The sequence below is a fragment of the Macaca thibetana genome, chromosome 16, assembly GCF_024542745.1.
Source record: "Macaca thibetana thibetana isolate TM-01 chromosome 16, ASM2454274v1, whole genome shotgun sequence".
Classification (NCBI taxonomy): Eukaryota; Metazoa; Chordata; class Mammalia; order Primates; family Cercopithecidae; genus Macaca; species Macaca thibetana.
In genome coordinates, this window is record NC_065593.1 from 32,193,457 (window position 1) to 32,218,718 (window position 25,262).

A 25,262-nucleotide genomic window follows, 5' to 3' on the forward strand; every position below is an offset into this window, starting at 1 on the left:
AGGCTCTCCAGCCATTCTGGGCAGGCAGAGCAATAAAATCAGAGGTGACTTAGTGCCAGGAACCTCAGAATTCACAGGATTTCTCTTGTCTTTCTCTAAAATCTATATTGATGTGGAATGCTAACTTGGAGGGCGGAGATGAGAAAATGCCAGGTCTAGATTGTGGTTTATGACACCATATTGAATAATGTCATTGGAAAGCATCCTCTTTTGTTTTTTGGTTATCATATCTGTAAAATGGAGCTAATCTACTAGAAAGAAAGTAGTTCTAATATTTATCAAATGTTGTAAATGAAGATTCACTATAATAAGTGTTTTGAATAGCCCAAACAGCAGATGATAAGAAGTGAATTTATATCCCATTTATGTATTTGAAAATACACTTGATTGCCTTTGAGCAATTTTACTTTTTTTTTTTTTTTTTTGAGACAGTATCTTACTTTTCACCCAGGCTGGAGTGCAATGGCATGATCTTGGCTAACTGCAACCTCTGCCTCCTGGCTCAAGCAATCCTCCCACCTCAGCCTTCTGAGTCGCTGGGATTACAGGCATACTATGTGCCACCACACCTGGCTAACTTTTGTATTTGTGTGTGTGTGTGTGTAGAGATGGATTTTGGAGATGTTGCCCAGGCTGGTCTTAAACTCCTGGGCTCAAGTGATCCACCCACCTCAGTCTCCCAAAGTGCTGGGATTACAGGAATGAGCGACTGCGCCCAGCCTAATTTAACTATTTTTGCATGATGAGTATGCAGTGGAATGTGACAAATTTTATTTTCAGCTACATAAATGGAATATTTGACTCCTATACAATCTCCTCCCTTAGTTGTGTGTGTGGTTTTTTCTGTTGTTGTTTTTTTTTTTTTTTTTTTTTTTTGGTACAGAGTGTGGTGTATCACAGTGGTGTGTGATACGCCACATTTGTCATATTCTTAAATTGACCATATAGCCCTTGTATAGGATGAAAAATATGTAGTGGCCAGATTTGGTGGCTCACACCTATAATCCTAGTACTTCGGGAGGCTGAGGTAGGAGGATCACTTGAGCTCAGGAGTTCAAGATTAGCCTGGGTAACATGGTGGGACCTTATCTCTATTTCTTAAAAAAAGAAAACATGTAAATGATCATTATGGACATGACTAAGTATTTACCTGTTAATAGATAGTTTATCCTTCCTTCCTTCCTTGCTTATCTCCCTTACATCCCCACAGATTCTTCTTCTACCAAAGTGGAGAAGCTGGCTCTAAACCTACTTACATGATTGATTTGGGACCATTCCTTTAAAGATTAGAGATGTTGGGAGTTTTTACTTTTTACCCCATACTGTGTAGATGGTGCATAATTCTTATAACAAAGCAGCAGGGGGCTCTCTGTAGGAGCTTGAGAGTTGCTGATGGAGAAAGCCTGGCTTTTTGTTGTTCTTTTCAATTCAGGCCTTTTTCTACTGAAAACGTGGCCCTTATCCTGTGAAGACTCCCAAAGGGATTAGAATATAGCTACGGAAGCAGTTAGATTATTTTATTAGATTAGGAAATTTGTTAACAGTTGAGAGAGATTATACTGGTTTCTAAACTCTAGAAACCTGGATGAATGGAACCTGAGGTTTCTTTGGTTGTAGAATTCTCTCTGAACTGAGGTTCATGGTAAGAAACTGTGCAGGTGGCCCCTTTCCTTAGCATCCTTTATATCTTAAAAGGAAGACTATTCTCATTAGCATCTGCAGTTAGTATTCTGTTCAGCTGTACCTCCCTCTGTTCTAGAACCTGTGCATATTTTTTCTGTATTGATGAGGCCCAAGTGCATTATAACTAAGGATCTCTTATAAAAATAAAACCCATTCTCCTGAGTGAGAGGCTCAAGGAATCCAAACAGCAAAGGTTCAGGTTTCTGCACTCGGAGGTTGCTCTTGCTGCCTTATGAATTCACTCTGTGATACAAGTTTGATGTAAAGAGCATTTCTACTCACAAATCACATGAGGTATACAGTTTGTGTGCAGTGATATGTCACAGCTTTTTATTTATATGGCCTGCTCAGTCTATTCTGCTCCTTCCACTGCCATGGAAAGTGCATCATTTTCCTCCCTCTATCTTCTTTCCCACATATCATCAGCACCACCCACCATGTTCTGCCCATTAAGTCCTCTGTGTGCTAAAAAACCCCAACAGTGATTAAATGCTGATAAAAGAATGTTAGAAGGTTAAGATATCAACCGATCAGCCCCCTTACAATGCCCCTAAATTGTAGGTGGTAAGTATAACTTTGCCCATTTAACATTGAAAATAAAGGTTTTTATTTGTTTGATTATTTTTCAGTTGGAGAAATATTTTAAAAAGAGTTGGTGGCAAAGGCCAAAGAGAATGTGGGAGATGTGCCTTGTAGTTTCCTATTCTTATCGTGGTCTTTCTTTCGTGATTTTGGCACATTCTCTATAAGGAAGTTCTAGGGTAGTCAAATTTAGGTAAGGTTTTATTTATGAAAGGCCTAGAGTTTTTAAGCTAACAGCAGTTTTTAAAATCATTATGACCCTAAACTCATTTAATTACAAAATATTAATTAATTTTAACAACTTATACTGCTCTGATCATAGAATCATTTATCATTACTTTTCTGCATGATTTTCAGTTCTTTTAAGCTCCTAGAATACAGTACCCTCCCCCCTGCTCTCCTTCATGGGAGGAAGAGCATGGATAAAAAGACTTAGAACAGGTAGCTGGGAACCCAGATTCCTGGGTACTTCTCTTTGGTGGAGAATTTGTAGGTCTGTCACATATCCTGGAAAAGCAATTAAGGTAGGAGGGGCTATGGAATCAACTTCTCTGGACCTCCTTATTACACCTTCAGTAATAGGAACAAGAAAGAAGAGTCTCTAAGAATCCCATGAAGAATTATATTTCTTGTTGGAACTTAAGTTAATATACCTTATTATATATATATCATATATATATGATATATACCATATCATATAGCTTAAATTAATTTTCATTAGCCTGTGTTTTACCACTACTCTGCATTTTTTTTTTTTTTTTTTTTTTTTTTTTTTGGTAATAGAGCTATTTTTAAAATCCATGGTAAATACATTTTGACCCTTTCCATCAACAGCTGCTGTAGTGGGGTAGGTTAGGAGCATGCCTCTTTGGAGGCATCCTGGGGGTTGAAGGGTAATGAGCACTTAATTATGTCTGCTGAATGCCAGAGCTGCCAAACTGGAGCTCCTCACGACTGGTCTGTATCTGCTCTGACAATTCTTTTATTATGGCTTTCACTAACCTATCAGTAACTAACTGTGGTTGTTTAATTACAGAGGGAACATCCCTACGCTAAACAGGTACCGTATGTTTAGTTTCTTTTCCAATTAAAAGCACCTTTATGTAACTTATAATAGTGAAACCAGGAAGAAAATAACACTTGACATGATAATGTGTTGTCTGCTAGGGAGTCCTGAGCTCCCCTTTGGACATACTAAATTATTCTTTCTGTTTGGAAAACATGTCTTCAGCTTTTCTTCAGCTGTTCAAAAAGCACTACTTGAAAAGCCTCAGTATGGAGAAACTCCTATCTAGCTGTATATGGTAGGGGGTCTGTCTGCCTTATGTTCAGCCTTGCTAGCAGCATCTTCTTTTGCTAAGTTCTCTGTGTACTTTGAGGCTTTCAGAGGAGAAACCCTTAAGGTTACTCCTATCCTGGCAAATTATTCACAATTTTTACAATTTTTAGTTTCTCTAATTTGCTTCTCCTTTTAGAGGAGTGCAGATCCAGAAATAGCTGATCTCATGTTTTATCAGTTTGTTAGTTAATTTTCTAAAGTGTTAAAGTGTTAGAATGATAGTCAGTTTTTATTTCAGACCTGTAATAAGATTAACATTGGAAAAGTATATTTAAATTTTGATGTGTTTAGCCCTGTGTAGAGGTTTCTAGGCTAACATAACATAAGTGATATTTTAGTATTTTGGGTTTCTCCTGTCTCTTGAACCAAGCAAGGCAACACAATGCAAGTTTGAGAGGATAGCAATTCTGATTGGAATTGAATCCACAAAATGCAAAAGCAATAGTAAGTTGATGGCACGGTCTTTGCAGATAATCAGCTACATGTGGAAATATAGATTTGCATTTACTTTGTCCCTCTCCCTTTAAAATATTAAGTAATCAAAACTAATCATAGCTTTTAGATCCCAATTTGGATGTGGAGAGGAAAGGGAATGCTTTTAATTGGTCTTGTAATCTTCCCTTGGTGAGTGGGCTTGGCTCATTCCTGCCTGCCCTTAGCTGCCCTGGTTCACAAGCATAGCAGTGAGGGGAAACTGAATAGTCGATATTTCCCATGGGGTTCAGTTGAGTGAAAAAGCTACTTAACCCCATGGTTGCCACAAACATAGCTTCTTCAGAGGGAGTTCCCTTTAAATGTGGTCTGGAACCCTTTTATCTTTCCTGTCTAATGCCAAGCAGGTAGAAAAGATACAATGCCTCACAAACTTGCTCTTTTAGTAAATATATCTGGTGATCCTAGAAAAGAGGAGGATGATAGCACTTCTGTGGTAATACAACTCTGAATCCCAGTTTCTAGTGAGCACCATGTTTAAGACTTGCTTGATGTGTGTTTCATTTGTTTGTTTCATTCATGGTATCAATGGTTTCCTCTCCCACTTTGCCTTCTACTCCTGAGTACTGTCAAAAATGATGTACCTTTTCCATAGTCATTACTCACCAAAGGAATAAAAACCTGGAGTGTCAGTCTCTATAGTCTGTGTGAGCAGCACTCCCATCCTATAAAGAATTCCATTGCCTTATAATTATGATTTGCGATAGGGTACAGTATGTACCCAGATATCAAGTCCACGTTGTCGTCTCTCTTTCCCCTGCAACACTGCAGGTGGTGTACTTCAAGGAGATATTTGGGGCAGTTCTCCAAATTCAAGTGCCATTGCCTTGCCCTGAACTTGCTTCAGATCAGTATGCTGGTAACATGTCAGGCAAGTCTTGGAGGCATCCTTTAGCTTGGTCCTTCCTAACAGGCTGTCCTGATTGAGCATTCAGAAACACTTTACAGTATTATTTATTAGTACGTACTGTTAAGGTGCACAAGAAATATAGAGATTCATTGTTTTTAGATTGAACAAATCAGTTCAGTTCTCTTCAAGCATCTCTGTTTAGCAGCTGTTTGTCATGCTTACACATACTTTGAGACCCATACTCTGCCCTTTTGTATGTTGCTGGAAATTATTAAGGGCTTTCAAAGGAGATTTTTTTTGTTTTGATATAGAAGTGCTTAACTATGAAAAGAAAAACGTGCAATTTGGGGTTGAAAAATGTCTCTCTTTTCAAAAAGGGAGAACTGTAACCCCAGTAACTATCCCTACCAGCCCATTAAAGGAAAAAGTAAATTCCTCAGTAAATTTCCTTTTATAGACTGTGACCTGTTTCTGTACCCTAATGTTTTATATAATTATTTACTAAACCATTCCAGATGACTTAATTATAATTGTTGTTTTACATACATATATCTACCTATCTCTTTATTTATCTGTGAATACTTACTCTATTACAGTTCCTAGAAAACAAAATGCCTTAAGCATTGCATAGTTACAACACACTTGGCTTGCTTACTTCCTTTTAAAGGAGGGAATGCTTTAGGGAGGGGGAAGATGCAGGATGGTTTTTAACCCCTATGTGCTATTCATTCATTGGACATCTTACAATGTAATTGTATTAAAACTGCCTGGAAATTCCTAACAGTCCTTAGCTTTTTATTTGAAGAAATTTTGGAGTGATGAAAATATAGTTTATATGGGGAAATTCAAAAGAAAGGGTTAACATGAATCCAGCAAAACAACCTTATCCGTAGTGGGTAAAAAAACCAAATCTGCTCTGCAACCTGACCCTACTTCAGTGTTTTGTCCTAGTTCCTTTTCCCTACTGTTACTTTCCCAGTCCTTGCTCCTACCCTCCTTGTCTAATGAACGTGATTGAATTACCATTTAGAATGTCCTTCTCCTCCAACCTCAACCACTATGGCATGACCCATGTAGCTAGTGTCAGCGATGTGCTGTTGGACAACTCATTCACTCCACCTTGTCAGCGGATGGGCGGAATGGTCTCTTTTCGGACTTTCGAAGATTTTGTCAGGTAAGACATTGTGGAACTATGTCTATACAAGGGGAGCTATGGACATGTGTGTTTTGGGGTCTCAGCTTTCTGCAAAATGAATAAAGGTCTCCCGAATAGCCGTGAGCCAGCTAAAAAGATGTAACCCTTGCTGTATATGCTCTCAGAGAGGTATATATCCTTGCATTTCTACCTCTCATTCAGTTTCTACAAGCCTCTACTTGTAGTATGAGCCTGGTCAGAAAAAAAGAAACAAACGAAAACCATCTTTTCCTGAGGAGCTAACAGAAGAAGCTGTCTGCTCTGTGATGAGTGAAATGTCAGGAGAAATTAAACGTAACACTAGAGTGAGCCCCACAAGAGACGATACATCTTTTGATTAAATGCATTCAGCATCTATCTCTTGATGTATACTGATGCATTACCCTAGGGGGAGGGGTAATTACATTGGACTGTCACTACTCCAGTTCCAGGCACTTTCTGTTACTTTAAGACTGATGATGACAGCAGTGCTCATATCTTACATATGAGGAAAACAAAACAAAACAAAAAAGCTTTAGATCATTCTTTCTAAAAAAGAAAAAATATATATGGTTTATTAAAGTTTAAACAATCCATCCTCCTAATTTCTGCCACTTGGTGAAATTTTGCATGTCACCTCTAGCCACTGGTGATTCTATTCAGTTAACTATTGAGCCCAGGCTAAGATAGAGTATTCTTTTAGACTCAGCTGGCAATGGTAGTGTTAGTTTCCTGCCACTTGGGTTTCATGGTGGGTGTTTCTCTTGTATTTTTTAGGATCTTTGATGAAGTGATGAGCTGCTTCTCTGACTCCCCACCCCAGAGTCCCACATTCCCTGAGGCAGGTCACACGTCTCTTTATGATGAAGATAAGGTATAATGTCACTTTTGGGAGACTGCTTTGTTCCCTCAGACATGGGACTTGTACTGTATACTATCTTTCTGACTTTGAACTATTATTGGAAAGAGTTCATCATTTTACCCCACTTTATAGTATTTAATTTTGTATGCCTCACCAAAGTATTTTCTGGAAACAGGTGGAATATAAATCCTAACTTTAAAAAAAACTATATTAATTTTGGAGTCCATAGTATAGAATGGGCTCAGCTATGTCCATTGCAGCTGCCTCTGAATCTCTGAATGTTGTTTTAAGGATTTGGGCTTTGGTTGCTGGAATTCTTATTCGGCCATGGCTTATATTTTTGCTTAATGGTGCAATCATAGTCCTCAGAGAATGGAGGACTTTAGATTACAGGAAAAAAAATAGGCATTTTGTTTAAAACTTTGTCTTTTTATTAAATCATTTCTTTTTACTTATCAGTAGATAAATTATTCTTCCTCTATGATGTTATTTTTTCGTGATTTGATACTTCCATTGTTTGATAAATTATAAGGAAATATATTATGTGGGAATATGTCCAGATGGCTTATTTCACTCATTTTCCTTCACATTCTGTGAAGAGATGTGGCAAATAGTTTCACCCCCATTTTACTAGTAAAAAAGGTGAGACATAGTGATCTTCAACTTCATACCAAGTAAAGTTTGGGCCACCTGTTGCTAATGCCTCTGCTGCCTTATCTTTTAAAAGTTACATGCTTTACTTTATTTAATCTCTCTGTGGCTGTTGGACAGTGGTTTCAATTTGCTCATTCCTACTGCTGGGCAAACAAAAATATTCTGTGGGGTGTATCTGTTTTTCAGGTATTCTACCAAATATTATAACTTCTACCTGCATCTGTATTGGCCAGCCTCATAATTTCTTTGGCTTGTATTCTTGAGTTACAGGTTCCCAGGGATGAACCAATTCACATTCTTAATGTGGCTATCAAGACTGACTGTGATATTGAGGATGACAGGCTGGCAGCTATGTTCAGAGAATTTACCCAGCAAAATGTAAGTTCTCGATTGGGTGGAAGCTCATGATGGCCCCTTTCCTACTGACTGTGTATCATTAGCTATCCTTTTATCACTTGCTAGTTTATGGCTATGTCTTTTATCATAACTGTCAGAACTATGGCTAGTTCTGCCTTTAGGGATAAAATCCCAAAGTAACTTAATAATATATAATGAATATCTTTGTGTGTCAACAGACATAGACCTCAAATATTTAAAATGTTTTTAAGGGAAGTTATGTTGCTAAATCTCTCCCAGAGCTCCAGTCTTGAACTTCGAATCACTTACTGAGTATTTTCCTTTGGTAACTTTCCACATGTCTAAGCCCAAACTCCCCTCAGGTCCCTTCTGTGTCTTCCCCTCCCCTCCTTTGAAAATATCAGTTATAGCCGGGCGCGGTGGCTCAAGCCTGTAATCCCAGCACTTTGGGAGGCCGAGACGGGCGGATCACGAGTTCAGGAGATCGAGACCATCCTGGCTAACACGGTGAAACCCCGTCTCTACAAAAATACAAAAAAAATTAGCCGGGCGAGGTGGCGGGCGCCTGTACTCCCAGCTACTCGGGAGGCTGAGGCAGGAGAATGGCGTGAACCCGGGAGGCGGGGCTTGCAGTGAGCTGAGATCCAGCCACTGCACTCCAGCCTGGGCAACAGAGCCAGACTCCGTCTCAAAAAAAAAAAAAAAAAGAAAATATCAGTTATACACCTACCCTCCTTTCAATTTTATGTCACTTGGATATCTCCTGTTGACATCAAACTCCATAGTCTAAATGTCATTTTCCATCATTGTCCTTCTCCTCTTCTCATCCCTTTCCAGTCCCCTCATAAAACAAAACAAAAAACCTCACAACTCACCATACCTTTCACTCCCAATCATTCAGAAGTCATTGACTTTATCCTTGACATTCCTTCATTCTACCCTTCTACCCACAATCTGTACATATTTATTTGTATCTGGTCAGTCACCAAGGTCTGCTAGTTTTTCTTTGCAGTCTTTTTTACCCTTTCTCTTTTTCTTCTTTCCAGTTTTTAAATTCCCACTGCCATCCCTAATTCAAACCCTTGCTATCTTACACCTAAGACACCGCAGCAGGGTTACTTTTGATCTACTTATCTTCCTTCACTTTCTCCCTCCAAAGAGTTTCCATTCTGCTCACCATCACAAAATTAAATGTCCCAAATGTGCTCTGACCTTGTTATTTTCCCACTTAACAGTGATTCTCTTTGACCTTCCGAATACCTCCTTAAGTTTAGCTTCAACATCATCAGCCTATTGAGAGACTAACATGTAGCCTTTGCTATTTTGTGAAAACACCTTTGTTCATTGTCTAATATGCCTCATTTACTGTACTTCTTTGACTTCCTCTTACCTAGAAAGTTTTCTTTCACCTTTCTTTCTAAATCCCGCTTGTCTTAAGAACTGTCCCAAATTTCACCTCTTCAATGAGGACTTCTGAGTAGCCCTAACTAAAATGTATGTTCTTCCTTTGAATTCCTAATTGGTCAGCATACATTTATTAGCAATAATAATGCCAGCCAGGCACGGTGGCTCACACCTGTAATCCCAGCACTTTGGGAGGCTGAGAGAGGAGGACCGCTTGAGTCCAGAAGTTCGAGACTAGCCTTGGCAACATAGCAATAATAATGCCTTTTATTTATAAAAAAATTTCTACCTAAATTTTTTATTTGCATCTTACCACAATTCCATGGGGTTAGATAAGTCAGGAATTATTCCAGTTGTACACATGGGCAAAAGCTGGAGCTCAAAGAAATTAAAACCCCTAGGTCACCAGCTGGAAGGTGATAGAGCAAATACTAGAACTTAAGGATTTGATGCCAGGTGTAGGGAGCACAGATCTAGGTAATAGTAAGTAATACCTTCTTTGCCCTGAAGATGCTTATAGTCTAGTTGAGGGGATAGGATAGGCATGCTTAAAACAATAATCTACAGTTATATTTCATTATGATATGTGATAGATGGCAAAGTGTCATCTTAAACTGCCCTTGATGGCAAGACCCATGTGTTCTCTTGGAGTAGACAGCACTTAACCCATGGTCTTGTTACAGAGAAAGAACTCAGTAGATGTTTTCAAAATATAATTCAGTGGTGTAGACAATTCGTACCATTGGCATTCACATCATGTAATGCTAATGGTAGATATCTAGGGGAAAAAATGGTAAATTTGTGATGACTATAAGTCTTAGTACTTATTCCATGATACTGTCGTGGCACTTAAACTAACTGTGGGATTGCAGTGGCCAATAGGAGGAAAAGGTGCTTCCAGAGACGTGAAAGTAGGGGACATGCCTGGGGCTTTTTCTATAGACAGAAATTTACCTTCCTTCTTGCCCTTGACCAGTGACCACATAAAATTAACCTAAAGCCAGTGATCAAGGTAATCTTTGCTGGAAGAGTCCTTTTTTTTTTAGACGGAATTTCACTCTTGTTGCCCAGGCTGGAGTGCAATGGTGTGACCTCAGCTCACAGCAACCCCCGCCTCCTGGGTTCAAGTGATTCTCCTGCCTCAGCCTCCTGAGTAACTGGGATTATAGACATGTGCCACCACACCCAGCTAATTTTTGTATTTTAGTAGAGATGGGGTTTCTGCATGTTGATCAGGCTGTTCTCGAACTCTCGACCTCAGGTGATCTGCCTGCCTCGGCCTTGCAAAGTGCTGGGATTACAGGCGTGAGCCACTGCGCCCGACCTGGAAGAGTCTTAATGTTATATGTGGCTGCTGCTGCTGCTTCATGAAATAATCTATGAAAGTATCTTTCTAGGTTTTGAGGCACTAGTTGCCCATGTTTGAGTATTTTTCCATAATTTGACTACAACTTGCCATTTGTTGTTGCCCTCAAATCTAAGTGTCATATTTATCAGCACATGTTGATCTACAAAGACATTTTCAGCCAGGCGTAGTGGCTCATGCCTGTAATCCTAGCACTTTGGGAGGCCGAGGTGGGTGGATCACAAGGTCAGGAGTTCAAGACCAGCCTGGCCAATATGGTGAAACCCCATCTCTAGTACTAAATACAAAAATTAGCCAGGCATGGTGGCGAGTGCCTGTAGTCCCAGCTACTCGGGAGGCTGAGGCAAGAGAATCGCTTGAACCTGGGGGCAGAGCTTGCTGTGAGCCAAGATTGCACCACTGCACTCCAGCCTGGCGACACAGCGAGACTCCGTCTCAATTAAAAAAAAAAAAAAAAAAAAGTATTTTCTTCATATTCACTACATATGTTTGTAACATTAATGAGAAATAAGAAATTACCCTTTTCCTTGACTAGATGTGGAAACTAAGGCACAGAGAAATCCAATGTCTTTGCCTAACGCTATTTAGAATGGTAAGGGTAGACTGTGTTGACACTTTAAGCATAGAGAAGCTATTTACTGCATCAGGTACTGTGCTTATCCAGGGACATTTGGCATTTTCATCTCCTTGTTAAAATATATGTGTGTGTGTGTGTGTGTGTATATATATATATATATATATATATAAAAGAAAGAAAAGGAAAGAAAAGCAATTTAAGAAAAACAAAAGATGAAGTGGCAACTAGTTTTGTTTTTCACTTCATGATCATGCTCCTAGCAGTTTAAAAAAAGTTTTTTTTTAAAGCACACATTAAACTATCAAATAGGTTGATCCAAATTGTCCAAATAATCTTCTAGTCCCAGCATGTCTTTTTTTCTCTCATAGAAATTAGGATCATATATTTGTAAATGACTTGTGGAGGAGATTGAAGCAGTCAGTGTAAATGGAGTTTCTCCAGGTGCTGACGCCTAATCGCTGGGTAATAGCTGTGGACTTGCTGTGAGACCCGCATTATTACAATGTAATCAGAATCCTGTTGCTCTGCTGTTATTGTCAGCCACTTGTGGAATTTTAAAAGCAATAACAATTTTGATTTTAAATCATGGCATTATTAAAGTTATTTTCTTCCCTTGCCAGAACATAGCTATTGATGCTTGTCTTTGAAGGACTTGACTGTAGTGGAATCTTTGTTGATGTCAGAAGAAGTATTTCTGTTCCTGGCCACACTGAGAAACCCCCCCTTTCTTTTGACACATTTTTTTCATATTGTAGTGTCAATACTTGGTTATTTACAGCAAGGAGTATGATGGCAGTACAAATAATTTTTTAAAGCAGTTAAACCAAAATGTATTTATATTTGGCCTGATAATTTATTATTTTATTATTTGCTTATAGAAAATTAATTTTTCCAGTTATCTTTTGTTTATGCTGTTAATAAAATTATTTTATTACTCAGCAATGCCATGGCAGAATTGAAGAAACTGGAAGAAGTAACCCAAGAATGTGCTTCCTTATAAGGGGAAGACAATTTGGATTAAAAAATATAATATCATGAATGTTAAGAATTGGCGTATAAACATATCTCTTGGTTAGAGTTATAGCAAGAAATGTGGTCAAACGAAAGTCTGGATGTAGGCTGTGAAAGTCCACATTAGTTTTCTATTTGTACTATTCATATGTTTTCTCAGGTCATTCAACTGGTGGGGTTGCTTTTCTACTTGTTGTTATAATCCTTCTTTGTTAGGGACCTCTAAACCCATGTATTTTACTTAATTCATTAATTTGTATCTTTGTCCCTGCCTTTTGAAGCAAGTGAACAGTATAGGGAAGGGGAAGGCTTAGGTCCGGAGGCCCAAGACTCATATAAGTGGCCATCTTGAAACTACTGGTGTCTGTTGACTTCTTTGTTTTGAGGCAGTCTCACTCTGCATCCCAGGCTGGAGGACAGTGACGTAATCTCGGCAACCTCTGCCTCCTTGGTTCAAACGATTCTAATGCCTCATTCTCTCAAGTAGTTGGGATTACAGGAACGTGCCACCACACTTGGCTCATTTTTTCTATTTTTAGTAGAAACAGGGTTTTGCCATGTTGGCCAGGCTGGTCTCAAACTCCTGGCCTCAAGTGATCTGCCCCACTGGCCTCACAAAGTGTTGGGATTACAGGCGTGAGCCAAGACACCCAGGCTTCTGTTGATTTCTGATATACTAGTTGCCTATGCCTAGTGGAGATATGAATAATTCCTAAATTTAAAGGCCTATTAAATGTTGCTTTTAACAATTTTAAAAGGAACCTTTTTAAAAAATGCCTTCATGTAAGGTAAGGGGGACTGTTGTATCAAAACTGAAAGGTTACAATTTGTTAGGTTGAATTCTAGGGATGCTGTATCTGACGGTAGGTAATACCTACAATCTAAACAGTTTAGGACCTGTGATTTATGTTTTATGGAAAGTCCTTTTCTCTTTACCTTATTTCATTTAGCTTCTTTATCAATATTAATGTTTACATTTGAATACATGCCCAACAGTATGATTTCTATAAGCAGAAATTGTGTCGTGGCCTGCCTTTATGTAAATCAGTTCTGAGGTAATTTAATTGACTTCATATGACCCTTTCTTCTCCACAAAGTTCTCTTTCAGTTTTGTCCAAATCAATATAAAATTTATTTCATAAGACTTAGTCCTAGGAGCCAGGTTGAAATTTGTTCACTTTCAAGTTTGAAGGTACTAAGCTAAAATAAAGGTTTTCAAAAAGGGTGTTTAACTCCACCAAAGCCTTACGAGGAATGAATGGGATAAAATTTAGAATGAATGGAAATCTCATCTATTTTCTGTTTTACATGTTTTTGCTCCTAGAAAGCTACCCTGGTTGACCATGGGATCCGGCGCCTTACTTTCCTGGTTGCACAAAAGGTATTGACATGTGAATTGTACCTCTTTAATATTTCTTATGCTGCTGCTGCAACTTAATAAAAAATGGGATTGCAATCTTATGCTTACTAGTAGAATTTATGCAGAGAAATAACCACTTTTCTATAAGTTTAATTTTTAAAAAACGTTAGTTTAACTCATCATCTTTTACTCAACTTGTTTTTGATTTTGTTACTGATTGCCAATTTCTGCTCTTTTCTTCCTCTCTATCTTTTATTTGAAAGGATTTCAGAAAACAGGTCAACTATGAGGTGGATCGGAGATTTCATGTAAGTAAAATGAACAATAATGAAAGACTACTTACTGTTTTATTTGTTTGCCACTGATTATTTAAACAGAATATATGTTAGAAGGGCTGGACTGATATTTGGTCCCTCTTCTTTTATAAATTATTATAGTAAATATTCAGTTCTCTGTAATCCCAGCACTTTGGGAGGCTGAGGCAGGAAAGTTGCTTGAGCCCACAAGTTTGAGATGAGCCTGGGCAACATAATGAGACCCTGTCCTCTATTAATTAAAAAAATTTTTTTAAATTCTTATATCAAGTATTCCAGCTAAAGGTTTTTTCTTTTTTTTCTTAACCCTATAATGAATTCTCAATATATCTCTGAGAAATAGTTAAGAATGAACATAAGCATTTATCCAGACGAATAAGGTAGAAACAAGCTAACTAGTAATTTCTTCTATGCTCATAGTGAATCCATAATCAAGAACAGCCAGTTGCACTTTGTAGTCTTGGCCTCTTTATTGAGAATTCTCAATTCTAAAGAACAATGATTTATTATTTAAAATGCCTTGATAGAGCCAAGTTGCTATTTTTTGTCTTATGTTAATCCTAGGAACAGGAAATAAGTAAAAATTAAACACTCTGTTGCTTATTCTCCCATTTAACTGAATTAACTGTTAATATTTATGAGATTAAAATTTTTATCAAAAAGAGAATTAAGTTAATAGCCTGGCATCCAAACTGTGGTATACCCATATGATCATACCCAGTACAGTGACAGCAGTAAGGACAGAAATCCAGTTTGGAATCAACATGTCGTTTTCAAAATGACTGATTATAGTCAAAATATTTCATAAAAATTGATTCTAATGTAGCTAAGTCTTTTTTTTTTTTTTTTTTTTGATAAGGTATCTTGCTCAGTTGCCCAGGCTGGAGTGCAGTGGTGCAGTCTCAGCTCACTGTAACCTCTACCTCCCGGGTTCAAGTGATTCTCCTACCTCAGCTTCCCAAGTAGCTGGGATTACAGGCGTGTGCCACCACATCTGGCTAATTTTTGTATTTTTAGTAGAGATGGGGTTTCACCGTGTTAGCCTGGCTGGTCTTGAACTCCTGACCTCAGGTGATCTGCCTGCCTCGGCCTCCCAAAGTGCTGGGATTACAGGCGTGAGTCACTGTGCCTGGCCTGTTTGGTTTGGTTTTAGCAATTGAGATAATTTGGTTGTTAAACCCTGCTTATTTGTAACAATGAAGATGGCATTTGAGATTCTGGAAAGGACTTTGTAAACTCAAAGACCTATGTGTGATTGCTTTTATTACCTTTTTGTTTATTAGGTTTTTAGGAGTTGACGTTTTGTTTTCCTTCATACAGTTCACCTTATTGGTCTAGTCTATAGAGAAACAAGAAAGCTAAGATTTTCTGAAATGCTTTAGGAAATGTTGTGGACTACATGACTCCCCTGTGTTATTGATGTCAGGAAATCAAGCAGAGTGTAGCTATATATCAATCAATAACTTTCGATAGGAAACGGAGTCAGTGGAGAAGTATGAGGAGCTTAAAAAGAACCCTAGGGCTTTAGGAAGAAAAATCAGGAGCTTAGAGAATAAAATTGATACTTGGGGATAGAATATGAAAGCCCATGAATAAACACTGTAGCTAGTAGATGCTGATCAGAACTAAGGTAGACATGCCAGAGCCAGGCTCTGGATTTTAGAAAAGTATTGTGCTACGTTCTTAAATGTTACTGTGCTTTTTATCACAGACTTTAGAATAATAGCATTTTCTAGGGAATAACACTAAATCTATAAAATTGCTTTCCTTTTTGCTAATGGATTTGATGGAGTCTTCACATCTATAGCACACTAACTGGTTTCTATAATAAATACACTGATCAACTAAAACTGTCCACTAAAATTTTTAAAAAACCAAAGTGATTAGTTCTCACTGACATTTTCTCATATATGTAACACACATAAAAAAAACTTATCTCTGAATCTATAGTGTATAGTTATAAATATGCCCTAATATTAAGAGTATATTTAACAGCTTTAAAACATATTTTTCTCTCTGCTGTCCTGATATTTCTGGATTTAGGTTTAATAGGGACATGTATAGGCAAAATCGGCTAGAAAATTAGGCCAGCAGGGGGTCTTCCCTGACAATCATTGTCTGATTCCTATTTATAGTGGCATCAAGTGGGAAATCAGTTAAATTATCAAGTGACTTGATTTGTCATGAGTGTAGGAAAAGCTGCTTTAGAGCAGAGAGAACATTAAGGTTTAATTGTGGACTAGATTTGCTCTGAAGAATTGAGTGGCAGAGGAGTTGGGGTGTTTTTATGTTCCTTTAAAAATGATAAATGATTTTGCAAGGGGCAAGGGCAGCTATTAAACTGAACTCCATCTAGAATCTTCTATACAATCCAGGATCTACACTAGCCGGGAAGCCTTGGCAGAAACTGTACAAATCTGGGGGTCACTGTCATGGTGCTGCTGTGAGTTCTTTTGCTGATGGTAGCTTGACATTCATGAAGGATGCTTAGCCTCTGTCATGTCATCTGATTGTGCTTGCCCCATAGCTAGTGTACTGTGAAAAAGAGGAAGCTTTCTGGGAGTGTCAGAGATGAATCCCTTGATCTCTCTGGCTTCTTGGTAATCCACTGTGATGTATGCAGCCTCCCCTGTCCTATGCTGTGAAATCCCTATATTATTGAATGGAAGAGAGAATCTGCACTTGAGGGGCAAGAAGAGGAGGAAGGTTACCAAGTTTGATTCAAGCACATTGGTTAGTGGAATAAAGCAAGCTGTGCTGTTATATAGTTGTTGGTCTTTCAGATTGCCTCAGAACCAGAACAAGACAAATGAGGGCCAGAGTAGAGGTTCCTAGAGAGCTGTGTATATTGTTAGGTACTGATTCGGATGCCAGTGATTGCTATAAACATTTAAAATACTTCGTAGTTTAACTGCAATTGTCCCAGATAGCTGCCCACAGGTATGTCTGTTGCTGCCCTAGTCTCTTGACCCTGCCTGGAGATTATTTCTGTGACAGCAGTCTTCACCAGTGTTAAGGAAGCTGGGAGTTGACTCTGTTTCCCTAACCATCTAATTAAATCAAGTGCCCATAATGGAACTTGAAGAACTGCCTAACATTGATATTTAAACAGAAACTTTGAGGAAAAACAAGTCTCTTTTTGTAAATATATTCTTCTTGTTAAGAAAAAAGAAAGTAGATCATGATGTTCATCTGAAAATAAAAAATAAAAGAAAAAAATGCACAAGATGTTAAAAAAAAAAGAAAAAAGGAAAAAGATCAAAGCCTTGAATGCAAAAGAGGCTTCTTGAATTTCTGCAGCTATCTAAACTGCAGCTCCACAGTTTTCTGTTAGTTAAAACTTATGGACTCACTCTCTCTTAGTTTCACTCACATTTCAGGTCTGGAATTCCAAAAGATTCAGCAGAAAGTGCTGTCTAATTGGGATATAATATTATGCCTTTTTTTTTTTTTTTTTTAAGCTTTCCATATATATATATATATATATATATATATTTTTTTTTTTTGGCAAAGTTTGGCTAAGGACATTGGAATACAAATTTTCAGGACTTCTTCTTATCCCCATTAGGTCCTAAAACCATGATAAGATTCTAAATCACAGAGTTTTATATCTGTTAATAAAATGTTACCTTTTGTTCTTGTAAAATTTCATGAGATTTAAAAAAAAAGTCTACAAATCTCCTGAAAGAGTTGTTGTTTAATGACTGTTGTGGGATTCCCACTTTAAAATGAAATGTTTTGGATTATTTGGATCTTGAAGGAAGAGCTCACTGTCATGAGCAGTTATCATAATTAGTAGTTCTTTTTTTTTTTTTTTTTTAAGATAGTTCTGTTTGTTAGTGGACCAACTATTAGTTTTCAGAAGGGTTGGTTTGGGTTTTTGTTTTAATTACAGTCTATATAATTAGTTCTCAGCATGTTGAGGTAAAAGAGAATTGCACCAGCAAGCTCCCAATTTCTTCATCTCATTAGGTTTTTAACACGATTATTAGTATCATAATCAGCTATGATGTTTTTTGTTGCAGGTTTTCACATTCTCTGATTTGCAGGGTGTCTTGATTGGCTAATTTGGGCAAATTATTTTGATTGTCTTGATGATGGTTGGCTGATTAGAACACAGCAGGGGCATAATTTCTTCCTGTGAAACGTTGCATTCTTTTGTTTTTTGGTACCAGAACACTAAGAGGGTTTTTCTTTGTATACATTCAATTATGATATTTGCCCATGACACTAGTAGAATGCTTGGAAAGCAAATATATTGATGATGGAATAAGCATGAATGATTTCAGTGGAAAAACTGGCAGTATGAGGATGAGATAGGATAAAAGAATTTACTAAAACCGTAGGATCAGACTTTTAGATTTCTTCTTTTCTGTGTTTTCTGTGATTCTGTGGTTTTTGAGTGCCAAAAGAGGTTACTTTCTATAACAGTCTTCAGACTTCCAAGTCACTGAAGAATTGCTTGGTAGTCCCACTTTTCCATTGCATAGAGGTTCTTGCCATCTCTTGTTCTGAATGTTTAATACTTAAATTGAAGATTTTACCGGGGAGTTACAAATTTACTCAGAAGTTATTTTTTTTAAAAAAAGATTGTTTATGTGATCTCATGACACCTTTTCTTATCTAACCTTAATGAAAGTGGTTTTTCTAATTGGTAGTCATTGCCCACCTCTGCCAAGAATCAGTCAGTTTCTTCATTATTTGTATTAAAGGCGTTTCCATTCAAACTGCTTTATATGCCTTTCAGTTACTACAAATTTTCTTAATTGGTTTAGTGGAAAAGAAAGCATTTTTTTATTACTGTTGTTTTGTTTTTGAAAGGAAATGGTTTTGATACTACAAATGTGCATAATTAAATAAATGGCATCCTAAACAAACATTTTAATTAATTAGCTAATAACAGTTCAGGCGGAATAGAAAAGTATGTGCTTAAAATATCATATTATCAGTTTCCTTGACTTTTATTTCAGAGAGTTCCATGGAAAGATTTTGTCATTCTTCCTTTTTTGACATGTGTTACTTTTTAGGTAATGCTCTGAAAGCTGTACCTCACTAGAATAAAACCAAAACTAGGTTATATAAAACCATGAGCATGATATTTACTGACACCTCAGCTGAATGCATCTTACTTAACCTTGAAGTCATCCCCATGTGCTTCACTCTCATGGCAGGGAGGAGGGGTCAGAGAATTACTTAGAACAAAACTTCATTAGGAGAAGTTTAGTCCTGTGTAAAATCCACTTTAAAAAGGCTTTTAAAAAGGGATTTCCCTGAGGTTGGTAAATGAGCTCCTAGGAACCTTTTAAATGCAGTCTTACAGTTAAAATACCAAGGAAAAGATAAAAAGATTTATTAGTTGTGCAAGCTTTAGTTAAGGTGAGAGTGAGGTATAACACTTACGGAACGTATTCAAGAAATTTTCAGGAAATTCAAGAACCACAGGTTTACAGCATGAGTTTTGCTTTGTTTGCTTTGTCCTTTTTAAATTTAAAGTCTTAATTTCTGTTTTTTTGTCTCATCAAAGAGAAATCCTCTAAATGAGGGATTTAGATTATAATAAAAAGAGAAAGGTAATACTCTGCCCTTGAGAGGTGAGAGGGCATGGGCTCTGGCACTAGAGAGACCCAAGTTTATCTTCCAGCTCTGTGATTCTGAGCATATACTTGAGCCAAGGCTTCTGTAAAATGAGGGTCACAATATCTACCCGTAGAGGTTGTTGAGAGCATCAGATGGGAAAACACATGAGAATACCTGCCACCAGATTTTCAGTCCATGTTTCCTTCACAGTTCCTAAAGCTCATTGAGGATATGTAGGCAGCTAGTCCCAGTCTCTCTGCCTTGTACTGATAAGTGTTTGATTGTATTGCACTCATAATGAAGAAGATGCCTAATGAAACCTCCTATGGAGGCAAATAGTAATGACTTGATTTCAGCACTGCCAGTAGAGCTTCCCATCCGAGAAACAGGGGTATTTAGCGTTAGTAAGTTAAATTTCAGAAACTAATGAACTCTGCTAATTGAATTCATCTTTGTTAATTAATAAGGTTCTAGTAAATTGGTTTTTTTTTTTTTTTTTTTTTTTTTTTTGTATAATGCCCTACAAAAAAGCAGGAAGACCTAATGATTACAAGTTCACTAGTTCTACCTCATTCTTTCCTATACATTTAGTGGTAGTGACCAAGGTAGTATCTTATATTTTTCTTCATCTTCAAATGTTATCATTTAAACCCTTGACATTATTGACTTAAGAAGGAATGTGAAAATCATGGACTGAGCACTCTATACTGTCTGACTAGTTTACATTTTAAGAGTTTCTTAAAGAGAAACTTGGGAAATCAGTCCAGTAACTCGGCATAAGGGTATATTGGTTTTATTTGCCGGGTTGTGCCAAGAGCAATACCCAGCAAAAAATTTTTTTTTCACTTGGGAGATTTAAAAAATATGTACATTTTTTTTCCCCTGGGAGAAGGTAGATACTAAAATTAGGTTTATAATATGATTCTCAAATTTGGAAATGGGGTCAAAGTGATGGTTATGCAGCGGATCATTCATATTTCCTGGACTAAGCTTAGGTAAGAAGCATGTTTTCTAGAAAACTGTCTTCTAAATGCTTAACTGTTTCTATACTATATGTTTGTTTCCAAAGAGCCATGTCTATGAACTTCTGACACATTTTCCCTCTTCTTTAATACAGAGAGAATTCCCTAAATTTTTTACATTCCGAGCAAGGGATAAGGTAAGGATTGATTTCTTTCCTATTAAAAAAAAAAATTACTTTTTCTTAAAAGCCCAAGAGTGACTTATCTTTGCTATATGTTCTTCTTGCCATTCTTTTTTCTCTTATTGAACTTGTGCTTCCTGTTGCCTTACATGTGTCTTAGAACTAAAACCGATTCCTTTCTGAAAGAGTTTGGCTTAGGACACAACCAAATGTATTGAGCTACTCAATGAAGGTGATACCTTTCCAAATCATCCTTGTTCTGTAGAATAATCCTAATGATGTGATATTAAAGGACCATTCTTGTTATCTACAAATAGTTCACTGATACTCAACTCTAGTTTATGTGCATTTGTTTTTCAATTTTAAAATACAAAACTTCAGACCATGTTGCTTTCTTCCTGTTACCAGCTTATATTTTTGACTGTCTCTCTCCATTCGCTCAATTGACATGTATTCCAGAGAAATAATTTAGTTTCACTGAAACGTACAGTACATATACAGTAAATACAGTAAAGTTATATACTAGTACAACTTTGAAAAAACATTTATAAGTAATTATATATCTATGGATACAGTGTTCCAAAGCCAAATATCTCTTTAATTAAAAAATTGTATGATGTTTGTTTGTTATTTATTATGTCATTTGTACTTATCATAAGTGAGAAAACTTTTAGATTAGTTGGGTAAGCACAAAATATTGGCATGTGAAGTAGATATTAATGTGAAGCAGTCTGTAATTAATATAAAAATGAATTATATAAAGACATTAAATGCTGCAGGAGTTCTAAGGAAATTGAGGTTTTTTGGTTAGTTTTTAATGCATATCATCACTACTTGTAAAAGCATGAATGATGAAAGTTTAGGAGTATCATCCTATAAAGTACGTATATAATAGGTACTTTAGTGCCTAATCTTATGTAAGCTATAGCATTAGCCTTGAACATAGTTCATTTTTGTTGCTTATTAGCACATCATAGCTTATGTTTCTATTTTCAGGCATCTCTTTTACATTCACATTCATAGTATAGTGTTGTAACTGCCTCTTGTGAGCTGTTTTTTCTCTGATTCTCGTACTCAGTTTGAGGAGGATCGTATCTATCGTCATCTGGAGCCTGCTCTGGCTTTCCAGTTAGAGCTGAACCGGATGAGAAATTTTGACCTCACTGCCATTCCATGTGCTAATCACAAGATGCACCTGTATCTCGGGGCAGCCAAGGTGGAAGTGGGCACAGAAGTGACAGACTACAGGTTCTTTGTTCGTGCAATCATCAGGCATTCTGATCTGGTCACCAAGGTGGGTGCTGTACTTTAATGGGATGTCATCCCTGAGGGAAGGAACAGAGTAATATGTATGATTCAAAATCAAGTTTTATGCTTCTGCTGAGAGAGAGCATAAAAAAAAATCAGGTTTTCATTTTTTGAGTCAAGGTTCTTGTTCTCTTTCAATGTTTACAAAAGTAAATATTTCATATAATAAAGGCTTTTTTTTGTACAAAGCAGAAAGTGCATCTGAAAAAAAATTAAAAATGAAGGCTCTTTTTCCACTTTAATTTGATTTTTCTTAGTAGCAGAAGCATAATAGCACTCAAGAAAAGAAAAAGCATACAAACAGAAAAATCACAGGAAGAATTGGGTGATGATAGAGCATAAGGAGATAAGTTAGGAAAGAGGCGATCCCATTGTACACCTGTCTAGAGGTATGGATAGTGTCTGCATATAGCAAGGCACTTCCTGATGTGTTCATTATTATTATATCCCAAAGCTGTACCCTTTCTTCAGCTTTTCCTTTCCAAATAGCTCTGTTTGGCATATGTGAAATATCATCCTATTGAACTTACAGCTATGGGGATGCCCAGCATTTCTACCTCTTAGAAGGAAATGATACACTAAGAGTAAGGAGAAAGGGCTGACATGGACTCTTTATCTGACCCTTGCCTGCCCCTTCTCCCTGTGGTTACTGGACTGACTCTAGGGAGAAAGATAGTGTCTTCACCAGATGCCTTATGATTCATGACATACTGCCACTTAAGTGATTATAATAGCCATTTCTTTATTGCCTCTTTTAAAATATACTAATGTTGATTATTTTCTTCCTGTGTAGGAAGCTTCTTTTGAATATCTGCAAAATGAAGGGGAGCGGCTACTCCTGGAAGCCATGGATGAGTTGGAAGTTGCTTTTAACAATACAAATGTCCGCACTGACTGTAACCACATCTTCCTCAACTTTGTGCCCACGGTTATCATGGACCCATCAAAGGTACATTTCTCCTTAGCTTCTCTCCCAGCACTAGCAAGCATAAGCACAGAAGTTCATTCATATTTATCTCACTTGGACTTGGAAACAGGTACTCTTGTTCAGGCTGTTGAGCCCTTAATCTGTAAAGTTTATAGAATGTTTATAAGATTGAGTTTCTGGGACAATGTCAAAAATTTGATATAGTCATTAAGAAAACAGTTCTCAATGCTGAAGGTGGTATGGTGTTAGCTTGCTGGTCACTTATAAGCAGTATAAAAACATGAAAACCTTTTCTTTTGTTGGTACCTGTTTTATGATATTTGCTATAATGGTGGTCCTGTTTTGTATTATTCCCTACTATTTCTCATCTGGAATTATTAATTTTACTGTTACTAAGCATTTTGGCTAAATTACTGCTTCTGTGCACTAAATATTAATTACCTGGTGGCCTTAGTGAGATAATGTACCTTCTCAAAGTGTCTAACCTATCTCTCTCTAGTGTTTTTCCACAGGGAGAGAATTTGGCTGATAAGGAATTTCACATGTATTATGTATATTTTCTTCCCTGAGGGTCTATTCTAAAATGCATTGTATATAATTTAAGGAAGAAAAACAAGGTGATTTTGTACTTGACCTTTTATCCCCGGTGTAATAAAGACAAGCTGCTCTCTGTTTCTGCTCCCTCTGATGCTTTCTTTCTTTTTTTTTTTTTTTTTTTTTTTTTTTGAGACAGAGTCTTGCTCTGTCGCCCAGGCTGGAGCAGTGGTACCATCTCAGCTCGCTGCAGCCTCCACCTCCCAGGTTCAAGCTCATGCTTCAGCCTCCCCGAGTAGCAGGGACTACAGGCGTGTGCCACCACGCCCGGCTAATTTTTGTATTTTTAGTAGAAACGGGGTTTCACCATGTTAGTTAGGCTGGTCTCCAACTCCTGACCTCACGTGATCCGCCTGCCTCAGCCTCCCAAAGTGCTGGGATTACAGGCATGAGCCACCATGCCTGGCCCCTTCTAACTCTTTCTATCATGATACTGTGGAATTTGGATAGGAGAACCAGTATCTCCCTTTTTCAAGATCAACTGTAGGCATGAATTTTTGCTGCTGCTGCTCCTTTTTTTTTTTTTTTTTCCTTCTTTTTTTCTTATAGAGACAGGGTCTTGCTATGTTGCCCAGGCTAGTCTTGAACTCCTGGCCTCAAGTGATCCTCCTGCCTCAGACTCCCAAAGTGTTGGGATTACAGGCATAAGTCATCATGCCTGGTAGACTTTTGCTTCTTGAACTTAGTATCTGAGATCTGAGAAGTAGTTTTCTACCTTTTTTCCCTTCAAAATTCCAAGCTAATGATGGGTTGCTTTTGTCTGTAAGGAAAGCCAAGGACAGGGCTACTCTTTTGACTCAAATTGCATCATCTAGTTTAAGCAAAACTTCTCCTAAGCATTCTGGGACTAATAAGCTGGGAGACTTAAAACGTGGCATGGACACTGTACAGCTGTATTTTTTTAGATTTGGCTTACCTTTTTTTCTGAGTTTTTCAGATCAGCCTCAGCTTTCATTCTAACCACCCATATACACTCTGCTTTTCTAATGATAGATAGCTGCCAATTTTCTGTACATAAAGATTATTGGCTTTTGTTTCCTCAAGAAAAGAATGGATAAATATCTCTTGGTTAGCAATTAAGTGTGATAATAGAGAGGTTAATTCCCTGAAATTCATTCTAACTTAAAATTCTGTGGTGCAGAAACAAACTGCAAGGGTGGCACATACTACTAAAGAACCACAAGAGAAAGGGAATGTAAGATATTCTTGAGATTTTCTAAGAAGTTGAGGAAGCATTTTAGAAAGATACTTCATTTAAGGAAACATTAATTTCAAATAACATGTTCTAGCTGCATTATGTTCTGTGCAGCCATGTTGGGGAAAAAAATGTTTTGCTTTAGTATGTAAATAACAAGAAATCATGTCTAAGGCCATTTAGTTAAAATAACTGTCCTACCTCTAAAAACTAAGAGCATTAAGCTGCCTTGGTATAAACTTAGGGAAACGTGGGAACATCTGCCCCATCTTCTTAAATCCTAGATGGACTTAGCAGTGGCCAAGCTTCAGAGCTCTGTTGAGAGAGAATGTTCTAGCACCACCTACAAATTGCCTTTCTTTAATTTGTGCAATTTACCAAGAGACATATATTATAAAGTTTAATAAAATTGTATGGAAAAAAGCTCATGGTGGTAATTGCTATGTTGATTTAAAGTCCTGTAAGTGCAATGAAACATAGTTACCATGCAT

At 37.3% G+C, this 25,262-nt stretch overlaps 2 protein-coding genes and 1 long non-coding RNA gene across 13 annotated transcripts in view; 1 reads left to right on the forward strand and 2 right to left on the reverse strand.

Moving 5' to 3' along the window:
• Positions 1-25,262, reverse strand: part of TADA2A (transcriptional adaptor 2A) — a 556,520-nt gene that overhangs the window by 274,503 nt on the left and 256,755 nt on the right. The window lies entirely within an intron of this gene.
• Positions 1-25,262, forward strand: part of ACACA (acetyl-CoA carboxylase alpha) — a 329,721-nt gene that overhangs the window by 200,673 nt on the left and 103,786 nt on the right. For 8 of the 10 annotated variants that reach the window (XM_050764555.1, XM_050764552.1, XM_050764558.1 and 5 more), the window contains 9 exons: positions 3,302-3,325; positions 5,977-6,120; positions 6,898-6,994; positions 7,907-8,014; positions 13,676-13,732; positions 13,975-14,019; positions 20,720-20,761; positions 21,825-22,040; positions 22,848-23,003. In XM_050764555.1, the coding sequence (XP_050620512.1) occupies positions 3,302-3,325; positions 5,977-6,120; positions 6,898-6,994; positions 7,907-8,014; positions 13,676-13,732; positions 13,975-14,019; positions 20,720-20,761; positions 21,825-22,040; positions 22,848-23,003 (889 nt within the window). The remainder of the gene's footprint in view (positions 1-3,301; positions 3,326-5,976; positions 6,121-6,897; positions 6,995-7,906; positions 8,015-13,675; positions 13,733-13,974; positions 14,020-20,719; positions 20,762-21,824; positions 22,041-22,847; positions 23,004-25,262) is intronic. The other 2 variants (XM_050764562.1, XM_050764554.1) reach the window with 1 other exon arrangement.
• Positions 1-25,262, reverse strand: part of LOC126939359 (uncharacterized) — a 93,276-nt gene that overhangs the window by 38,855 nt on the left and 29,159 nt on the right. The gene's annotated exons all lie outside the window — the stretch shown is intronic.